The following is a 16,409-nucleotide window of genomic DNA, read 5'->3' on the forward strand; positions in this document are numbered from 1 at the left end:
TGCACCGTATGAAATATGAAACAGGATGGGGACACCGCTGACAGCCATGTCACAAAGCATCAGTGAGGATGACAGGACCAAAGACCCCGGTCTGCTACCCTGACATCTCTGCGGCTAATCGGAAGGTACAGGCCCCTCCACAGCTGCCGGACCAAGAGATGGAGAGAGGGTCAATAATTTAGCAGCTGCAATATGTTGAGGCCAGTCCAATGTTAAGGTCTCCTTCCATCCTCCTGCTGTACTCTCTGACTTTCACTTTTTTGCACGTTTTGTTAATGAATAACACCACATGCTGTGTGGGGGTTATGATTAAAAAGCATGACTTGGCTGGAGCGAGGATACTTAAAATGAGAGGTGTACTGTTTCATCGTTATGTGACCGTACTTTTCCAGATGGATGGATGCTCTTTATTGATCCCAAAGTGGAAAACTGTGCTGTTACAGCTGCAGATGGAAATATCTGCTCAATAAAAAGCTTAACACAAGAAGATAGACCTGTTAAATCAGACAGAGAGGGGAAAAAATAGCCTCAAACACAATTTGTCCAAGCCTAAATTTGTGTTAATGTTGCTTTCTATCACAGTCTGCGTGATTTATCAACACTTTTCTCCTTTTGCATCCCAACAAAAGACATATTACCAAGCAAATCACCTGTCTTGCTCTGTAAATAAGACTCTTTCTCAATCATTGCTGTGTCTCAGTCTTTCAGAGAGCCGCTCAAGAAATTTTCCCAGGTTCTCCGCTCATGGGCCATGTTGCCATGACAACCAAGATGAGCTGAAATGTTCCGTCAGGCATCACCTTCCCCATCTCACCTCTACATGCTGGCACCCCAGTGTCAGCGGTCCAGAGCTGCTGACGGGAGCTCAGTAGGTGGGCCGGGGAGGTGGACACATGGGGAGGAAGGAAGCGAGGCTGACGGGACAGGAAAAGAGAGGAGGAGAGGATGGAGAGGAGTAGGAATGGAGATTTGGCTCATTGGCTCTCTGGGTCCCAGCGCTGCCCTAATGACGGATGCCAGCGCTGCACTCAGGTGAAACTGAAGTGGCTGCGGTGTGATGGCACAGAGGCGTCCCACCGGAGGGGCAGAATACACAATGCAGGAAGGACATTTGCGGACATCTCAGGTCCTGTTCAGGACGCTCGCTGACCACGCAGCTGTCTGCAAAACAATGTTATGAGAAGCTGGTTGAAGGTCTAATTAAAATAATGCATCCTGATGTGCATGTAACAGCTGTATCCTCCACAGCCTGCTTATTATCCCTAGACAAACTTTAAGTATAAGCAGTGACAGATGACAGGTGCTCTGTGCAAGGGGCTCCAAAAGAAGGGGCTGCAAAATGCCTTTAAAAACTAAAAATGATTAACAGTTGAATATTTTATCAAATATCTTAAAATGTAAACAAAAATAGAGGATAAAATGGATATAAAACCAATGCAAATAGAAAATGTTTATCCGTTTTCAACACCTCTTTGTTTTAGACCCCCTAATTTTCAGATTGAGTCACTTGATTTATGTGATATATATGGTGTGGAAGCTGGAAGTAAAATCATGAATGAAGTTATTTTCAAGTGTTTGAAAAAAGATAATAGATAGAATCCACCAGTTAACCTTTTCTTAACTGCTCAACAAATGATGCTAAATCATTTGCTACGCTAGGTAAGCCTAAATATCTGCTCGTAGAAGAGCTGTACACAATACTACAGTAAATTTAATACATTATATTTACGAAGACTCTTCTTCCCTCAGCGGAAAAATAGAAAGAGAAAGAATAGAGAAAGAAAAGATAATTTTTCAAGGAAAGCTTTCTTGTTGCTAAATCACTCTCTTGTTGTTAGCTAAAAACGCTGGTTTCTTAAGCTAGCTCACTTCAGGTCTTTGGTAGCATTGCTTACAACAGATCAGGGGCATGCCATTCGTAAAGACATAAATTGATAAATACAAAATCAAGGTCAGGAAATAAAGAAATATTAAATAAACCCACACATCAATGGCCAATTGTCATCTATTTTATTTAAGCTAAAGCACTAAATCTGCTAGCTATATCTCAATTGTGCAGCTAGCTACTGCCGTTAAGTTGAAAATAGGCAAATGCTTACGTTTTCTTTTTTACTTTTGTGTTTGTTTTTTTCCCCTTTATTTAAATAAATCTTATCATAAAATTGTTGTACAATTACATTTGTCAATTTGTCATCATTAGTCATACATATAATCAAATCTCATTAATGCCAAACCCACCCACCTACCTCCCCAGGTATCACTTTCAAGGATGTGCAACTTACAACTAGTACATACATTTATTTTACAGATTAATGTTGTACAAAAAAGAAATATTAATTACTTAAAAAAGAAAAAAAAAAGAACAATAATTAAAAAATAGTAATAATTTACCTTTGTGTTTGACTGGAAACTATATGTTTTCTGCAAACTTGAGCAGCATATGTGCCCCCTTATACTTGTTAAAAGCAAGTTAGCAAGAGTATAGCTTTACAAAAGAGCTAAATATTAGCTTTATTAGCCCAGCTCTAGGCTTAATTATCAGGCTTCTATCGTCATTGCCTAAGTTGCATAATGCGCCGTTTGCATGTAATTGTCATGGACTCTGTAGCAGAGACAAATAATATTGTGGGAGAGACAGAAATTTAAAACAAAAATGTGAATATCTTATCACACTCAGACCTAAAGTGAAAGTAGTATGTTGAAAGGTAGACTGACTAAAGACTCAGTTTAACTCCAAAACAAAGAAAAGTTTAGCTAGACAAAGTCCATTTGATTAAAAAATGAAGTGTTTTTATTCCTCTTACAGACAGTCCAGGGATTTGTGATCAAAATAAAGTGAAATGTAGCAGAAACAAATATTAACTAACTCTGGCTGGATCTATAAATAACACCACAGCCTTTCTCTGACTGATGATGCTGTGTACATTCCCATTTAAAGGCGGAGCCCCTTCCACTGGATCGTACCATCTTTAATTGGTATCACTAAAGTAATCAATGCAACAAAAAATGCTATTTTTCATTCAGGAACCATTATCAAGTTTATTCTCGATTATGTACCACATACTCAGAGAGTCATCAAAGCATTTACAAACTACTCAAGCTAGGAATGAAGTTAAAACCCCATTTAACATTCCCTGCAGCTGGTATGGTTCAGTAAAATGGACTGAGCATGCTCCCTTCCTACTCTTAATCAGGCACTATAAAAGACAGCCTGAAACCACACCTGGGTCCTTTCACTGTCCAGCACCAGGAAGCATGTGGTAAGACTAGAAAACAAAAGTAGATTACAAAGAAACTCCTGATGTGTCATCTTTGAATGATAAATATCTTATAAGAATAGGATGTTCAATGTAGTTTGGTTTGTGTTCCCACCAAACAATCAGAATGCTACCTGGCTAACATGTGGCATGTAGAATGAGGGATGCTGTGCTAGTGTGGTGTGGTGAGGGACACTGTCGCAGATGTTTAATACTAAACTTTTTTTTTTTACTTTTATTTATTTATTGATGTTTGTTTTTATGTCAGAATGTCACACCTCTAACTTTACCTGAGCTCAGGACCAGCAAAAGTGACTTAAAAGAGACGAGCATATGTGCGATTCATATGCATGTAGCCACCTGCTCTGGCTGCAACTACTAGCGTGGAGGATGTATCTGTCTGTGGGTGTTTTAGATAGGGGAGGGGCCCACAGCAGCACCTGCTGCTGGTTGAAAAGCAGCAGGTGCTGGAGATCACTACATGTTTTCACATTAGAGTGTCCAAACTCCAGAAGAGTTATTAGAGTAGCTGCAAGTGGCCCTTTTTGGAAAAAAAAAGAAAGTTGCCAAAGGGGTCTGAAAAGTTATTATAATAATGTTGGCATTACTGTTGGACTTTTTTTTTCTTTTTTTTCTTTTTTTTTTTCTTTTTTTTTTTATTATTTATTTTTTTAGTTTTTTTTTGTTTTTGTTGTTTTTTTGTTGGCTTTTTTTTAGTTTTTTGGGGGTTTTTTTTTGTTAAATAAAAAATTAAAAAAATAAGTTGGCATCACTGTTGGACTTTTTTTCTTTTTTTAGGTTTCTTTGTGTTTTTTTTTAAATTAATAAATAATTGAGTTTGCATCACTGTTGGAGTTTTTGTCTTTTATTAGGTTTTTGTTTGTTTGTTTTTTGATAAATAAAAAATTAAGTTAGCATCACTGTTGGACTTCTTTTCTTTTTTTTGTTTTTTTATTTATTTTTTTGGTTTTTAAAAATAAATAAATAAAATGAATAACACTTTACAGGGCACTTCTACATATATCATACTTAAGTTTGTGTTCGAATCAGTTGTGTTAGCTTTTGGCTAACAGCACTTTTAAGACTACTTTAATTAAACACTTCGTAAAGATATTAAATCAAGACATTTTAATCTTCATTAACTCTAGTTTTGATTATAAACCAAATTTGTTATATGCAGGAATCATGCAGCTGATAGATGTCTCTTTGGGCAGAGCAGACAGTCATAAACTATCATTCAAAAGTCTGTTTAACAAAAATCATTTTCATTTTAATTGACTTAAAGTGTGACTCCACTCGGGTTCATCGGTGTAGAAAGAAATTACTGTCCTGGTCGTCGGGTCATTAGAGTTTGCGCAGTAAGTCATTTCACTCTGGCCTCCAGTGTTCAGAGTTTCTGACAGCCTATTAGCCTTTTACTTATTGAGTAACCTCTCGTGGCAGCAGAACAGCGGTCATTGAAGGGCTTTGAGAAATACTGAAGTTAGAGAAATACAACTTTCATGAACAATTCCAACATCATGAGGATTCTGTTGATCCTCAGAGTGTTTAGTTAGCTGAGAACCCAACAATAAGACTTAACCTACTCTGTTTTTGTTATTATTATTTTGGTAGAAAAAAACATCAGTTTCACTCAGGTTGATGTTAATACTTTATTTAATGTTTCACAGGATGTGTTTACAGCTTGGACTCAGCGTGGATAGCAACGTAGGGGTCCTCATCTCTGTTGCTGATCCTGAAGTGGGCACGGCCATCGCCGCCAACTGTGATCTGCTTTCCAGTGCACCTGCCGCCGTCCTTCTGGCCAGAGATGATGTCACAGTAGGTGCCACCGGGCATGCCAGTGTTCAGGGTCATGTCCAGATCCCTGAGGGGGAGGAGGAGTTAGATATGTGTTTAAAACTCCAACAGGAAACTGGATTATTCCTGCAGTTCTGTTACAAAACAAGTAAATTCAGCTACTCACTGTTGTGATTAATTTTATGTCTAATCCAGTTCCCAAGGTTCTCTATTGTTGCTTAGATAATTTAAAGTAGTTGGTGGTCCATTTAAAAAGTACTTCTGATCCTTACCAGTCGTCATTGTTGAAGACGATGAAACCACGGTTGCCACGTCCAAAGGCGACCTGGTTGCTCTGGTTGTCCCACCAGTTGGAGTGAGGCTGGCCGTTGACGATGTTACGGAAGCCGACCATGTTCCTAAAGAAATTATGATACAGAATTTAATATAACATTTGATAAATATAAGTCAACAGTTCGTCGTCACCGCTTTCTGAGAGACTCACTTGATCTGACGCCATCTGTGCTCACACACCCATCCATCTCCACAAGTCTGGTCAGCGTTGATGGGGACGGGCTTGGTGGATCCATCACCGTGGCTGGGAGGGCCCATCCAGTCATTCTGATCCTACAGTTTAAAAAATGTGAAGGTGAGTCTGAGAAAAAAGCATTTCATCGTATAATTTCTTCCATTCAAAAGGAGGATGTACCTTTCCATTGACGATGTGGCGGTTCCAGCGGAAGCTAGACATCACCCTGGGGAATCCGTAAGGGTGGGCCAGCATGTAGCTGACGGCCATCTTGTGAAGCCTGGAGTCCCAGAAGGTAACGATGGAGGCGCCACCAGCACCGTGGCCTCTCTGGTTGTCGTGGTTGTCGACGAAGACAAGGGCATTGCCGTTGGCCATGAAGCCCCAGCCCTCACCCCAAGACCTGCACGTAGAATGATCGCAACGATAAGATGGGTGATAACTTCAAGATCTGGTGAGCAATGCTTTTTTAAGTATCTAAATTCGATCAGTTTTTTTTTTTTTTTCATAATTAAAGAACAAGCTAGGTTAACATGTTAACCAAGCCAACAGACTGTATAAACCAGACTGCTTGTTGGAAACAGGGCTAAAGATGCTAGTTTGAAATAAAGAAAGAGTTTTTAAAATTCTAACCATGTAAAGCTATTACAAAGCTATCAGCCGTAAAATGGGCATGGTCCCCCTCTTTAAGGCTCAACAAAGGATCTAAGTTGGGCTTAAAATTGTTTCAAAATGCAAGACAATGGGATTCTACACATTTAGCTCAAAGTATGGTCACTGAATAATCAACTCTTTGTGTCTCTGTAACTCTGAAAGTCATACTTGGTGTAAGACAGCTTCTCTCCGTTCCACTTCCTGAAGACAGTTCCCAGCTTGGCACCATATTTGAACTCAGTCACCCTTCCCAGATGGGTGTACTGTCCAGATGTGATGGGCTCACCTCCCAGATCAATAACCTAGAAGAAAACAAACTCACATCAGACAAACTTACACTCTGAAGCAGTTTATGGTTTGGGTTACTCCGTGTTAATGATTTGTGATGTGACAGAAGTCGTTAAGCACATTGGCTTTTTTTTGCAGTAACACGAACCACACTCCTGCTGTCAGACATTCATGTTTGTGAAGACAGAGCACACTTCTTTTTGGAGTTACAGTCCCTTTTTGCTCCTGAGAACGTTTTAAAACCCCTGGCTTCATCTCTCGATGATATATCAGTGTCAGCGTTACCTCTGTTTATAACAGGACATCTGCTCCCAGCGTGCATGTGTTTGTGTTTGTCATCTGGGTTCCTGTTCTCATTTTCCCATAGCTCTGTTGACGGCTAATTTTTGCTATCTGGGATAAATATTTGTGGAGTGGGTGTATCTTTCTCAGCCAGTCAGATGTTTGCACCATGGAAGAACCAATGACAACCTTGCATGCAAATTAGTTTTTGTGGCATCATGTTTTGTTTTCAAGCTGCATTTCTGTTCTTATTTTCCTCAGATTTGAGCTCATATTTCAACATTTCGAGCTTCACATTTAAAGGTGTACCTCCTGGAAGATGAAGGGTCTGGAGCCCCCGGGGAACCACTTGGTGTTGAGGTTGTGCAGACGTCCGTAGACGGCAGCCAGATCACCGGGCCACATGTGCTTGCAGGCATCCACTCTGAATCCAGCCACACCCATGTCAATCAGCTTGTTCATGAAGTCAGCAACCTTGCCCCTGACGTAATCCTTCTCCAGTGCGAGGTCCAGCAGACCCACCAGACGGCAGTCACGAACCTGGGGCAGAGGGTGAGTTTTACACTGTATGATCACAAAATCAAATGTTTGAAAAGATTTTAAAAAGCAACAACAAATTACCTGATTGGGATCTCCATAATTCTCGATATTACCGCTGCCGGTCTTGCATTTGTGGTCGTTGAAGTCCCAGTGGGTGAAGGGGATGCTGGGGAACTCCTTCTTGTTGGCGCTGAACCAGCCTCCACAGGAGGAGTGGGTTCCCTCGCCACCTCCAGCACCGCACATGTGGTTGATGACAGCGTCCACGTAGATGTTGACCTGCAGGGGGGAGGGGGTGGAAGGTGCAAACACTTCTAATCAACACCTCGCTCCTGTCTCCACTTTCACACCTTTTTTAAAGCACATCAGGTTCATCCTGCGGTCAGAGCTGCAGTGGTCACCCTCTGTTCACTGTCATGTTTTTAATCCATGAACTAAAGCAGCTGCTGAACGTCTCAAATCAAAGCGTGATTGATATTTCCACCAGACACAGCCCTAACCGAATAACATCGTTGTCCCACATCCAAAAATGTCTTTCATTTTGAAATGCCAGCTGCACGTTATTAGAAAGCTATTTGAAACAGTCTTATGTGATCTATCTGGTAACAATTTGTTATCTCGTACAAAGCCGCAGATTTACGAGCGGCTGTCACACCAAGATGAATATTGTTCCAAATGAATTTCACTACACGACTGTTGGGATGTAACTCACCCCGACGTTGTTGCATCTGGTGATCATGTCTCTGAGCTCGTTCTCATTGCCAGATCTGGAGCAGAGGTTGTAGCCGGTTGGTTGGTATCTCTGCCACCAGGGCCTGAAGGGGCTGTTCAGCACAATGTGCTCGTTGGGAGGAGAGATCTGAGCAGGAAACAAAAAGAAGACACTGCAGTCAGGTGATGGGTAGTTTCAGACAGAGAATAGATGTTGGAATGTGGTGTGTTATTTGATATTTAGGATGGTTTTAAAGCAGTAAAATTGGTCAGAAATTAGTCATGATCAAGGGTTTTCAACCTGCGGCTCTTTGACTGCTTTGCAGTGGCTTCTTGTAGCTTTAAAAAATATTATCACAAGCTTAATATACATGCTTTGTATGTGGCAAGACATTAGCAAACAAGGAAAAATATCAAGTTGAGAAAATTATCAAAATATGATATTAAATTCAAGTATTTTTTCACATTTCTTGAAATTTTTGCGAATGTTTGAAATGTAAAAAATATGTGCATTTTTTGTCATTCGATATTTCAAAAATGCTTAATATACATGCTTTATATGTGGCAAGACATTAACAAACAAGTTAAAATATTAAGTTGAGCAATATTATCAAAATGCTTTCCTTTTTTTCCCCAAAATTTTAGGAAATTTTTGCAAATGTTTGAAATGTCAAAAATGTGTGTGTTTTTAAAATTTAGAAATTTCAAAAATGATTAATATACATACTTTCAAGTTAAGCAATATCATCAAAATATGATATTAATTTCGGGTATTCTTTCAAACTTTTTCAAAATTTTGTGAAATTTTTGCAAGTGTTTAAAATGTCAAAAAATATGTGCATTTTTGAAAAATCAAAAATGGGTAATATACATGCCTAATATGTGGTTAGACAGTAGCAAACAAGGAAATATATTAAGTTAAACAATATTATTAGAATATGATATTAATTTTGAGTATTCAATTTTTTCAAATATTTTGTGAAATTTTTTTGCAAATGTTTGAAAAGTCAAATGCGTGCATTATTTAATTGTTTGTAAATTTTGGAAAATTTTTCCCGATTTTTTTTGAATTTTTTTTTTTTTTTAATAACATTTCAAATTCTTGGATTTTTTTTTTTTTTTCACAATTTTATCACACACACACACACACACACACACACAAAGATATCACATGTACAATTATATAAATTTCCTTAATAACTTCTCATTCTCGATGTATAGAATCATATAGACTTCATAGTTTTTATTGTGAAGATCAAGTAGATTTCGTCGCTCCAGAATAACTTCAATCCAGGTGAGCTAGTAAAGGTTGCAGACTCCTGGTCATGGCATTCAAATACTTCACCCTAAAGTATTTTCCAGTGTTATTATCAGTCCCTGATGCAATCAGCCAGGTGTTAGCTGGACATCATCTGAAAGCTGTTTACTTTTGTTTAGTCTTGTTGATGTTTTAAATTTGTGTTTAAGTGCTACTTCAGTCAGGTGTGTTAAAAAAATGTGATTATCCTGATGTGAAAATATACTGAATTAAACAAACACATTAGAGAACATAAGAATAGATTACAGTTATGCATTAAAATAGTTCAGAATGCAGGGTAAGAATTATTTTGGGTTGAAAATATTGTTCGCAGGCAAAAAAGTAAAAATAAAATCCAGGTCCTGATCCTTTAAAAAAAATGCTGACACACTGTCTGTACATCGCCCCCTGATGGAGTGGAATGAACTTTTAAACTGTGACACAAAAGTGCGTCATGGAGCTAGATTTAGTTGAAACAGATTTGTGTCAGACGAGGTTGAAATGTCTGTCCTGCTCTTATTTTGAAGGGGATGTTATCCTGTGTTGTATTGCGGTAGTTGCAGCGTAGTTTATTCACATCAGATTATTTACAACCTGCCTTCACATATCCACTCTGGAGGGTCAACTGAGGTTTTTAAATCGCCCCTCAAGACTTTTAATCAAAGTTGACTGGACATCTTGCAAATTTTTAACGAATCAAATTTATTTTATTCTGTTTTGTTTCATTTTAAGTTTCTCTGGTTTTACGTGTCCATGTGTCTTAGTATTGTATTTTGTTATATATGCTGCTTCTAATTCGTACAGCACTTTGGTCAACAGTGGTTGTTTTAAATGTGCTCTATAAATAAAATTTGAGTAGAGTTGAGGATTTCTTAAAACTCTGCAATGTGATTGTCATGAAGTAGGTGGTGATAGATACCAAAATAAATGTCATGTCTCCAGTCACCTGTTTGCCACATCCACCTTAAATTGTAAGCTACATTTTTTGCAAACTGACTGGATTTTTTCCCTCCTCCAGACTCAGAATGGACCCGCCTGTCAGCAGCCGTACATACCTGAACACCACCGAAACCATTAGGACCCAAGAAGCGCTCACACTCTGCAGCGATGTCGGCCCAGCGCCACTCGAACAGGTGCACGATGGCCGTCCTGCCGTGCTTGGTGTGGGGGTTGTGCTGAGCGAGGCTGAGCCCGAACAGGGCCACCAGAATGAGCAGCTTCATGTTTTCCCTGAGTGCGAGAGAAAACCACGCTCATCTGCCGCCCAACACCAGGTATTTATACTTCCTTCCTCTTCCTCCTTGACCAATGAGAGCCCAGCTTCTAGGCTGAACAGGTGCTTCTTTCTCACGACTTTTTACCTTGTTTCCAAACCAGAGGAGGCAAAAATAGAAGTAGGGCACACAGAGGTTTGCATAATGTTTTTACCCAAATATACTTAGACACTGAGAAGTGAAAGTGTGCCACAAATATTCTAATACTTCCTTTTTCTCTGTCTCAGAGTGTCACACGCTTGAATCTTACTCTGTCTACGAGGAAAGAAACAAACTGAAACCTGTGCAGCACTTCCAGAAACAGACATGTCTTATTATTTTCACATTATTGCAACTTTAAGGACGTGAAAGCTGAAACTTTAAAGCTTCTTACCAACACAACCCGGCAGCTCAGGGCCCTCCAGCTCCACACGGTTCCTGTTGTAACAGACAGTTTGATCCCTGAGTTACAAAACTGTGATTTGACTGATCCATTTTGGGTAAAGTACATAACACCAAAGCTGGGCAGTGTGATGTAAAAAGGGTTACTAAAGGGCAGGGTCCATTTTCATACAGCCCAAAGCTTTCATCTTACAATGTATTGATAATGAGACTGGACTGAATCATGCTCCAAATTATGTTTACATTTACATTTCCTTTCAAGGTCACAAACCAAACAAATCCAAAGTCTATCCAGTAACACATCTGTGCATATACTACTTGTTTAAAGCTGAAGCTCTGCACATTCTGCAGAAACTCAACAACCCTTACAGCTGATGTCTTCAAATAAATGGGTTTACCAGGGATGAGATTATCAGAGCCAATATTACAGGTTACAGGTTATTTCAAAATGCTACTTCTGAGCTTTCTCATAGGGTTGAGCAGGACAGAATTGATTTACAGCACGTCTATGTCTCTATGACAACACCACATTGACTGATGAGGTTTAGTAGAGAGAAGAGAGATCTGTGTTGATGGTGGAAACTGGAGCCTAACTGTCAGACAGAAAAAGGACAGAAGAGCAGAAGAAAGAGAAACAGGAGAGAGATAGAGCACGAGCTAAAGGCTAAAAGGGCTAAACTGTTTGCGTTAATGTTAAGTTAACACTTCTGGACCAACAGTGCCCCAATGCACCTGTCACAACAGATACAGGGAATATTTTCTACAATTTGAAAATTTTGTGGTGAGGGTTTTTTGGGTGATAATGAAAGAAAAATCGACACAAAATGAAAATTCCACACAGGCCAAAGGACTACAGATGTAAATTAGCTGTAAGCTAACAGGTACACTACATCAAATGGTGACATTTAGGTTAAATATTGTACACAGTCCCTATATGAATTCAATTCAATTCAATTCAATTCAATTCAATTCAATTCAATTCAATTCAATTCAATTCAATCCCATCAAATTAAATTAAATTAAATTAAATTAAATGGACAACAATAAATGTGTTATATTCAAACACAAAGACAATTTCTAGGAGCTAGTGATGATATCATTAAAATAGTACAGCCTGAGCTACAGGCTAACACAGGTCTATCAATAAAATGAAGAGTGAGGTTACGTTGGCTCAGCTTGGTAGATGACTGGCAGGACATAACCAGGATTCACTAATGTTACACATTACAAATTTGTCTTAGAGCCCCGGGCTGCCAGCTCTGCACTTAGGCCCCGTTTACACAATGTTTCATCTGAAAATGCTGAAACGCACTGAAAAAAAATCGCAGAGGGACGAAAAATGTGTAGTTAGCATGCCAGGCCTGTAGGTGGTGCTATAACTGTCTTGTCCAGAAGCAGCTTTTGGTAGATCTCCACTGAAGTAGAGTTGGGCCGATCATCTGGTGTATTGGTGCATGCTAAGAGCAGAAGTGGAGCAACAGATGAACATTTTGTTAAAGACAGTCAGAAGATTCAGCAGATGGAGCAGCACAAGCACAACACGGTAGACCACGACAATCCTAACAACGGTACTGTTGTCCTGTTGTATGTGCTTGTGTCAGCATGTCAGAAAAATTCCACTGGCCGTTTGCAAAAGTTTGTGTTCTAGGTCGGCTAAAACGCTGTTTCCGTGTAAACGTGAGGCTGAAACGCGACAAAACTTTTGCGTTTCACCCTAAAACCGTTGGGTAAACGCCCCCTTAGAGCACCGGGCTGTCAGTACTACATATGGACGGCTACTTAACTACTGTACTGGCTGACAGTTCGCTTGCTGTCACGTTAGCCTATGGGATATGTCATAGCTCTGGACTGTTAGTAGTGCTATATCTTGCTGGCTACCATCACAACAGCTCAACCTTTCCTCGTTGCGTTGTATCTTGTAAAAAGTTGACTTGAAAAAGAACAAAGAATTTTTTTTCCAAAACAAACCTGGCTAAAAGTCATTTACGACAGCGTGCGTGAGACTCCTGGCCAGAAGGTGGCGAGGCAGTCCAATGAAAACAGATCCTCCTCACGGCATCTTTAAAAAACAAAGTCCAGATCCTGATCCAGCCATAAAACCACCCTGATTCAATTTCCCCATATCGCCCCCTAGTGGAGCATATTTATTTGGTCAGAAGCAGAGTTTGCTCATGTTTATGGAGCATGTAACACTGCAGAAATCTGACCACTGATCATCTGGGATCAAGAAACACCTGAGGGACAGGTGAGGTTTGATTTTATCGGACTGTGATGATGAAACAAGGAGGTTTGACCACACTTAGAGACAAGAAACCATCAAAATAAATACTTAAAAAACAAATGTGACTCTTTATGTAGAAGTTTGGATTTGAAGGATTATGAGAGCAGAGTTGGTGCTTGTTGTAAATTTACAACAGGAAGTGACAGTCCCTGATCTGACTCTGACAGGTATCTGAAAGTGTCGATGGAGCCGAGTTTAGCTCCACAGGAAAGATTTGAAGAGAATGTTGGATTTCATTGTGACACACTGAAGAGTCTGATGTGTCAAAATTTGATTACAGTCTCCAACGCCTTACCTGAGTAATCATCACAGAGGGGGACAAAAACAGCTAGAAGTTTCCGATCTGTCCACCATCCGTGTGGTCATACTGAGTTACTGCAGCTGTTTTAGAAAATAGGTGCAGCTGAGGTTACAAAACGTGCCCGGTCCTTGTGTAACTTCTGCGTGTTGTTATCCTTTATCAAAGAAAACCAACACAGCAATAAGCACTCGAGTGAGAAGGGCAGGAGGTCAAACACGTTATGTAAAGCTGGTTAACAAAAGTAGCCCTGACAAAACAGCAGGATTTTCCCAGGAGGGGCTTCAAACATGACCCTCTGATTACTCACAGGAGGTGGAAACTCAACTTGCATGTGTCAGCTTCATGGATGTAAACATGTTTGTTCATCCTCCTAATGCCTGGAACACTTGATGGAGGAAGTTTCTTTAAGAATTAACAACTTTAGCTCGTTTAGTGAGAACACAGACAGTGAATGGGTCAGCTTTAAAGGTTGATAGGAAGAGGGAGGATTATGAAACGTTACTGAGTTTTATATAAGAGCCTTAATCCCCAAAACAAGGTGTGAGTCAAGTTACTGAGGTAACTTGAGGTAAGGTACTTGTATTTTTTATAATTCCTTTCTGCTCTCAGGGAATTATGTCACCATTTCAACATATTTGTGAAACTGCTGTAGTGTTTTTAGATCTTTGTATCCTAATGAATCCTAACCTACATATTTTACTGCCTGGCAGAAAGTTGTGGAGAAAAAGACTCATAAAATAAATAAGCACTGTTTTGTTCTGCGACTAGCATATGAAGTTATTTCAACCAGCAGTTACAAAACTTAAACAGTAGTTTACATGCTTGAACTAAAGAAATAAATTTTTAATTTGGCTTCCAACTGATGTCTATTCTTCCTGCAAATTCAAACTGTTAAGTTGTATAATTTCCAAGTCATACCTCTATTTCTATTTATTCATCTTTATTTCTTCTGAACTATTTGGTTATCCAAATATCCAGTGATTTATTCAGTTTTATTGGTAATTTAATATTTGTGATAAAATGCTAGTTTATCATCTTTTTCTCTTTTACTGATAGTATCTTTTGGCACCTCGTCATCTCATTTATTTATTTTAATTTGGTTACTTTAGTTTCTTACCTTGACTTTTAACATATTATTCTACCTTCAGTGTTTCCTCATCAAGCTCTTCAGATAGTTTCCATTACCTGTCAACACAGTTTATGCTAATTTCATGAACATTTTAATAATTGTCAATATATAAAAAAAATATAATATAGTTTAAAATAATAAAATAAAATGAAATAATATGATAAAATAAAATAAAATAAAAAAGTGTTATAAAAATAATATAGAATAATATAATCTAATATATGATAAAATATATTTTATGTAATATAATATAATAAAAAATAAAATTTAACATAAAATAATTTAATGTAAAATAAAATGATGTAATATTGTATGATATAATTTAATATTATAGAATAGAATAGAATAGAATAGAATAGAATAGAATAGAATAGAATAGAATAGAATAGAATGTACTTTATTAATCTCTGAAGTCAGGGATATGGAATTGTCCCGTTTAACTTCTGTAGAAAACAAGTGCTCTAAAAATAAAGTTTGATTCATTAATATTGTGTTTTCTTCTTTTTCTTCTAAACAGTATAAGTATGTTTTGCTTTTGCCGTTAGCCTTCACCTTGAAAACACTGCAACCTCTCAAGTCAAAGCAAGTACTTTTGTCTTATCTTTTATTAAGAACGGCCTCATTAGACTAATTATAAGCCAAATTCACCTGGCAAGGCCAGAAAAATGTCTTATTTCAAAAAATAAAAGACCAAAATTATGCCTTAAATGCTTGAAAACAATAAAAAAGAAATCAGCCAATGTGGTTTGAAGTGAATAAATAAAAAGATAATGGTAGTTCCTTGAAATCTAGGCATCAGTTTGGGCATGAGTACCTTGAAATAAGACATTGTGAATGTGGCTCAAGGCAATTTTTGTTACTAAAATAAGACATGCAGTGTGATTTTTAAGCCAGAGCCTTTCATGGGTTGATGTTGTGTATTCCCGGATCAGCTGAAAACACTGAATACGTCTTAACTTTGGTGATAAGGCTCTACATTGATTATTCTTAATGATCATTTCAATCATTTCATCAACGTCTGTTTCTCCTTAGAGACCGTAATGGTGTATATGACTCCAAAATGAGGAATAAGCCACTTTGTTCTGTAGCTGCCTTTCTGATGTGTTAGTCTGTGCAGCACTACACTGGATAAAGGGGCGTGCTTTCATAAAACAATAGCTCCCCCATTGGTTGTTGAGAGAAACTGCTTCATGAGACAGTGAGGCTGATCAGGATGTGAATCATTTGTCTTCTCTTCACTCCTTTTAAAGATCATTTCCACCTGAATTCATTGTGAGAAATGTGTGATTATTATTTTTTAATTAGACAATAAACAGCTTTTTATTATGTCATGACGACGTGATGAGAGGAATGTTGATGAAACCATCATGAATAATCAGAAACATGTGTCATGTAATAAAAAGCAGATCAGTGTTAAACTGATGAGTTTTACACTGTTTGTTTGGTATCAGTTTAAATAGGGCAGCAGCAGCAGCAGCAGCAGCTCTGATCATAGGTCTGTCTAAACAAAGCCCGGTGTGCCTCGTCCCACCTGCTCACTTTCAGGCCCAGCTCCCCGCTCCCCTCCAGCCCCCCCGCAGGGATCGTGTCAAATGGACATCTGACCTGCCTTACTTGGTTTCGTTCCGGGTCACTCCCCCCAACGAGTGTGTGGGTCAGGGGGCGCAGAAGTGAAGGGGCCCTGACACGTTTGTGCAGGAAACACA

The 16,409-nt window shown here is 38.7% G+C and overlaps 1 protein-coding gene across 1 annotated transcript; it reads right to left on the reverse strand.

Moving 5' to 3' along the window:
- Positions 1-4,912: 4,912 nt before the first annotated feature.
- Positions 4,913-10,605, reverse strand: LOC141804304 (alpha-amylase). The gene is made up of 9 exons (XM_074688656.1): positions 10,393-10,605; positions 8,042-8,188; positions 7,411-7,608; positions 7,099-7,329; positions 6,388-6,521; positions 5,746-5,968; positions 5,542-5,663; positions 5,330-5,455; positions 4,913-5,124 (listed from the first exon to the last, which is right to left on the reverse strand). Exons 1-9 carry the CDS (start codon positions 10,558-10,560, stop codon positions 4,935-4,937), a joined length of 1,539 nt encoding a protein of 512 aa, XP_074544757.1. The 5' UTR covers positions 10,561-10,605; the 3' UTR covers positions 4,913-4,934.
- Positions 10,606-16,409: the final 5,804 nt, after the last annotated feature.

Source organism: Halichoeres trimaculatus, unplaced genomic scaffold (assembly GCF_033239565.1).
Source record: "Halichoeres trimaculatus isolate MK-OKI-2021-1 unplaced genomic scaffold, fHalTri1.1 fHalTri1_scaffold_15, whole genome shotgun sequence".
NCBI classification, from domain to species: domain Eukaryota; kingdom Metazoa; phylum Chordata; class Actinopteri; order Labriformes; family Labridae; genus Halichoeres; species Halichoeres trimaculatus.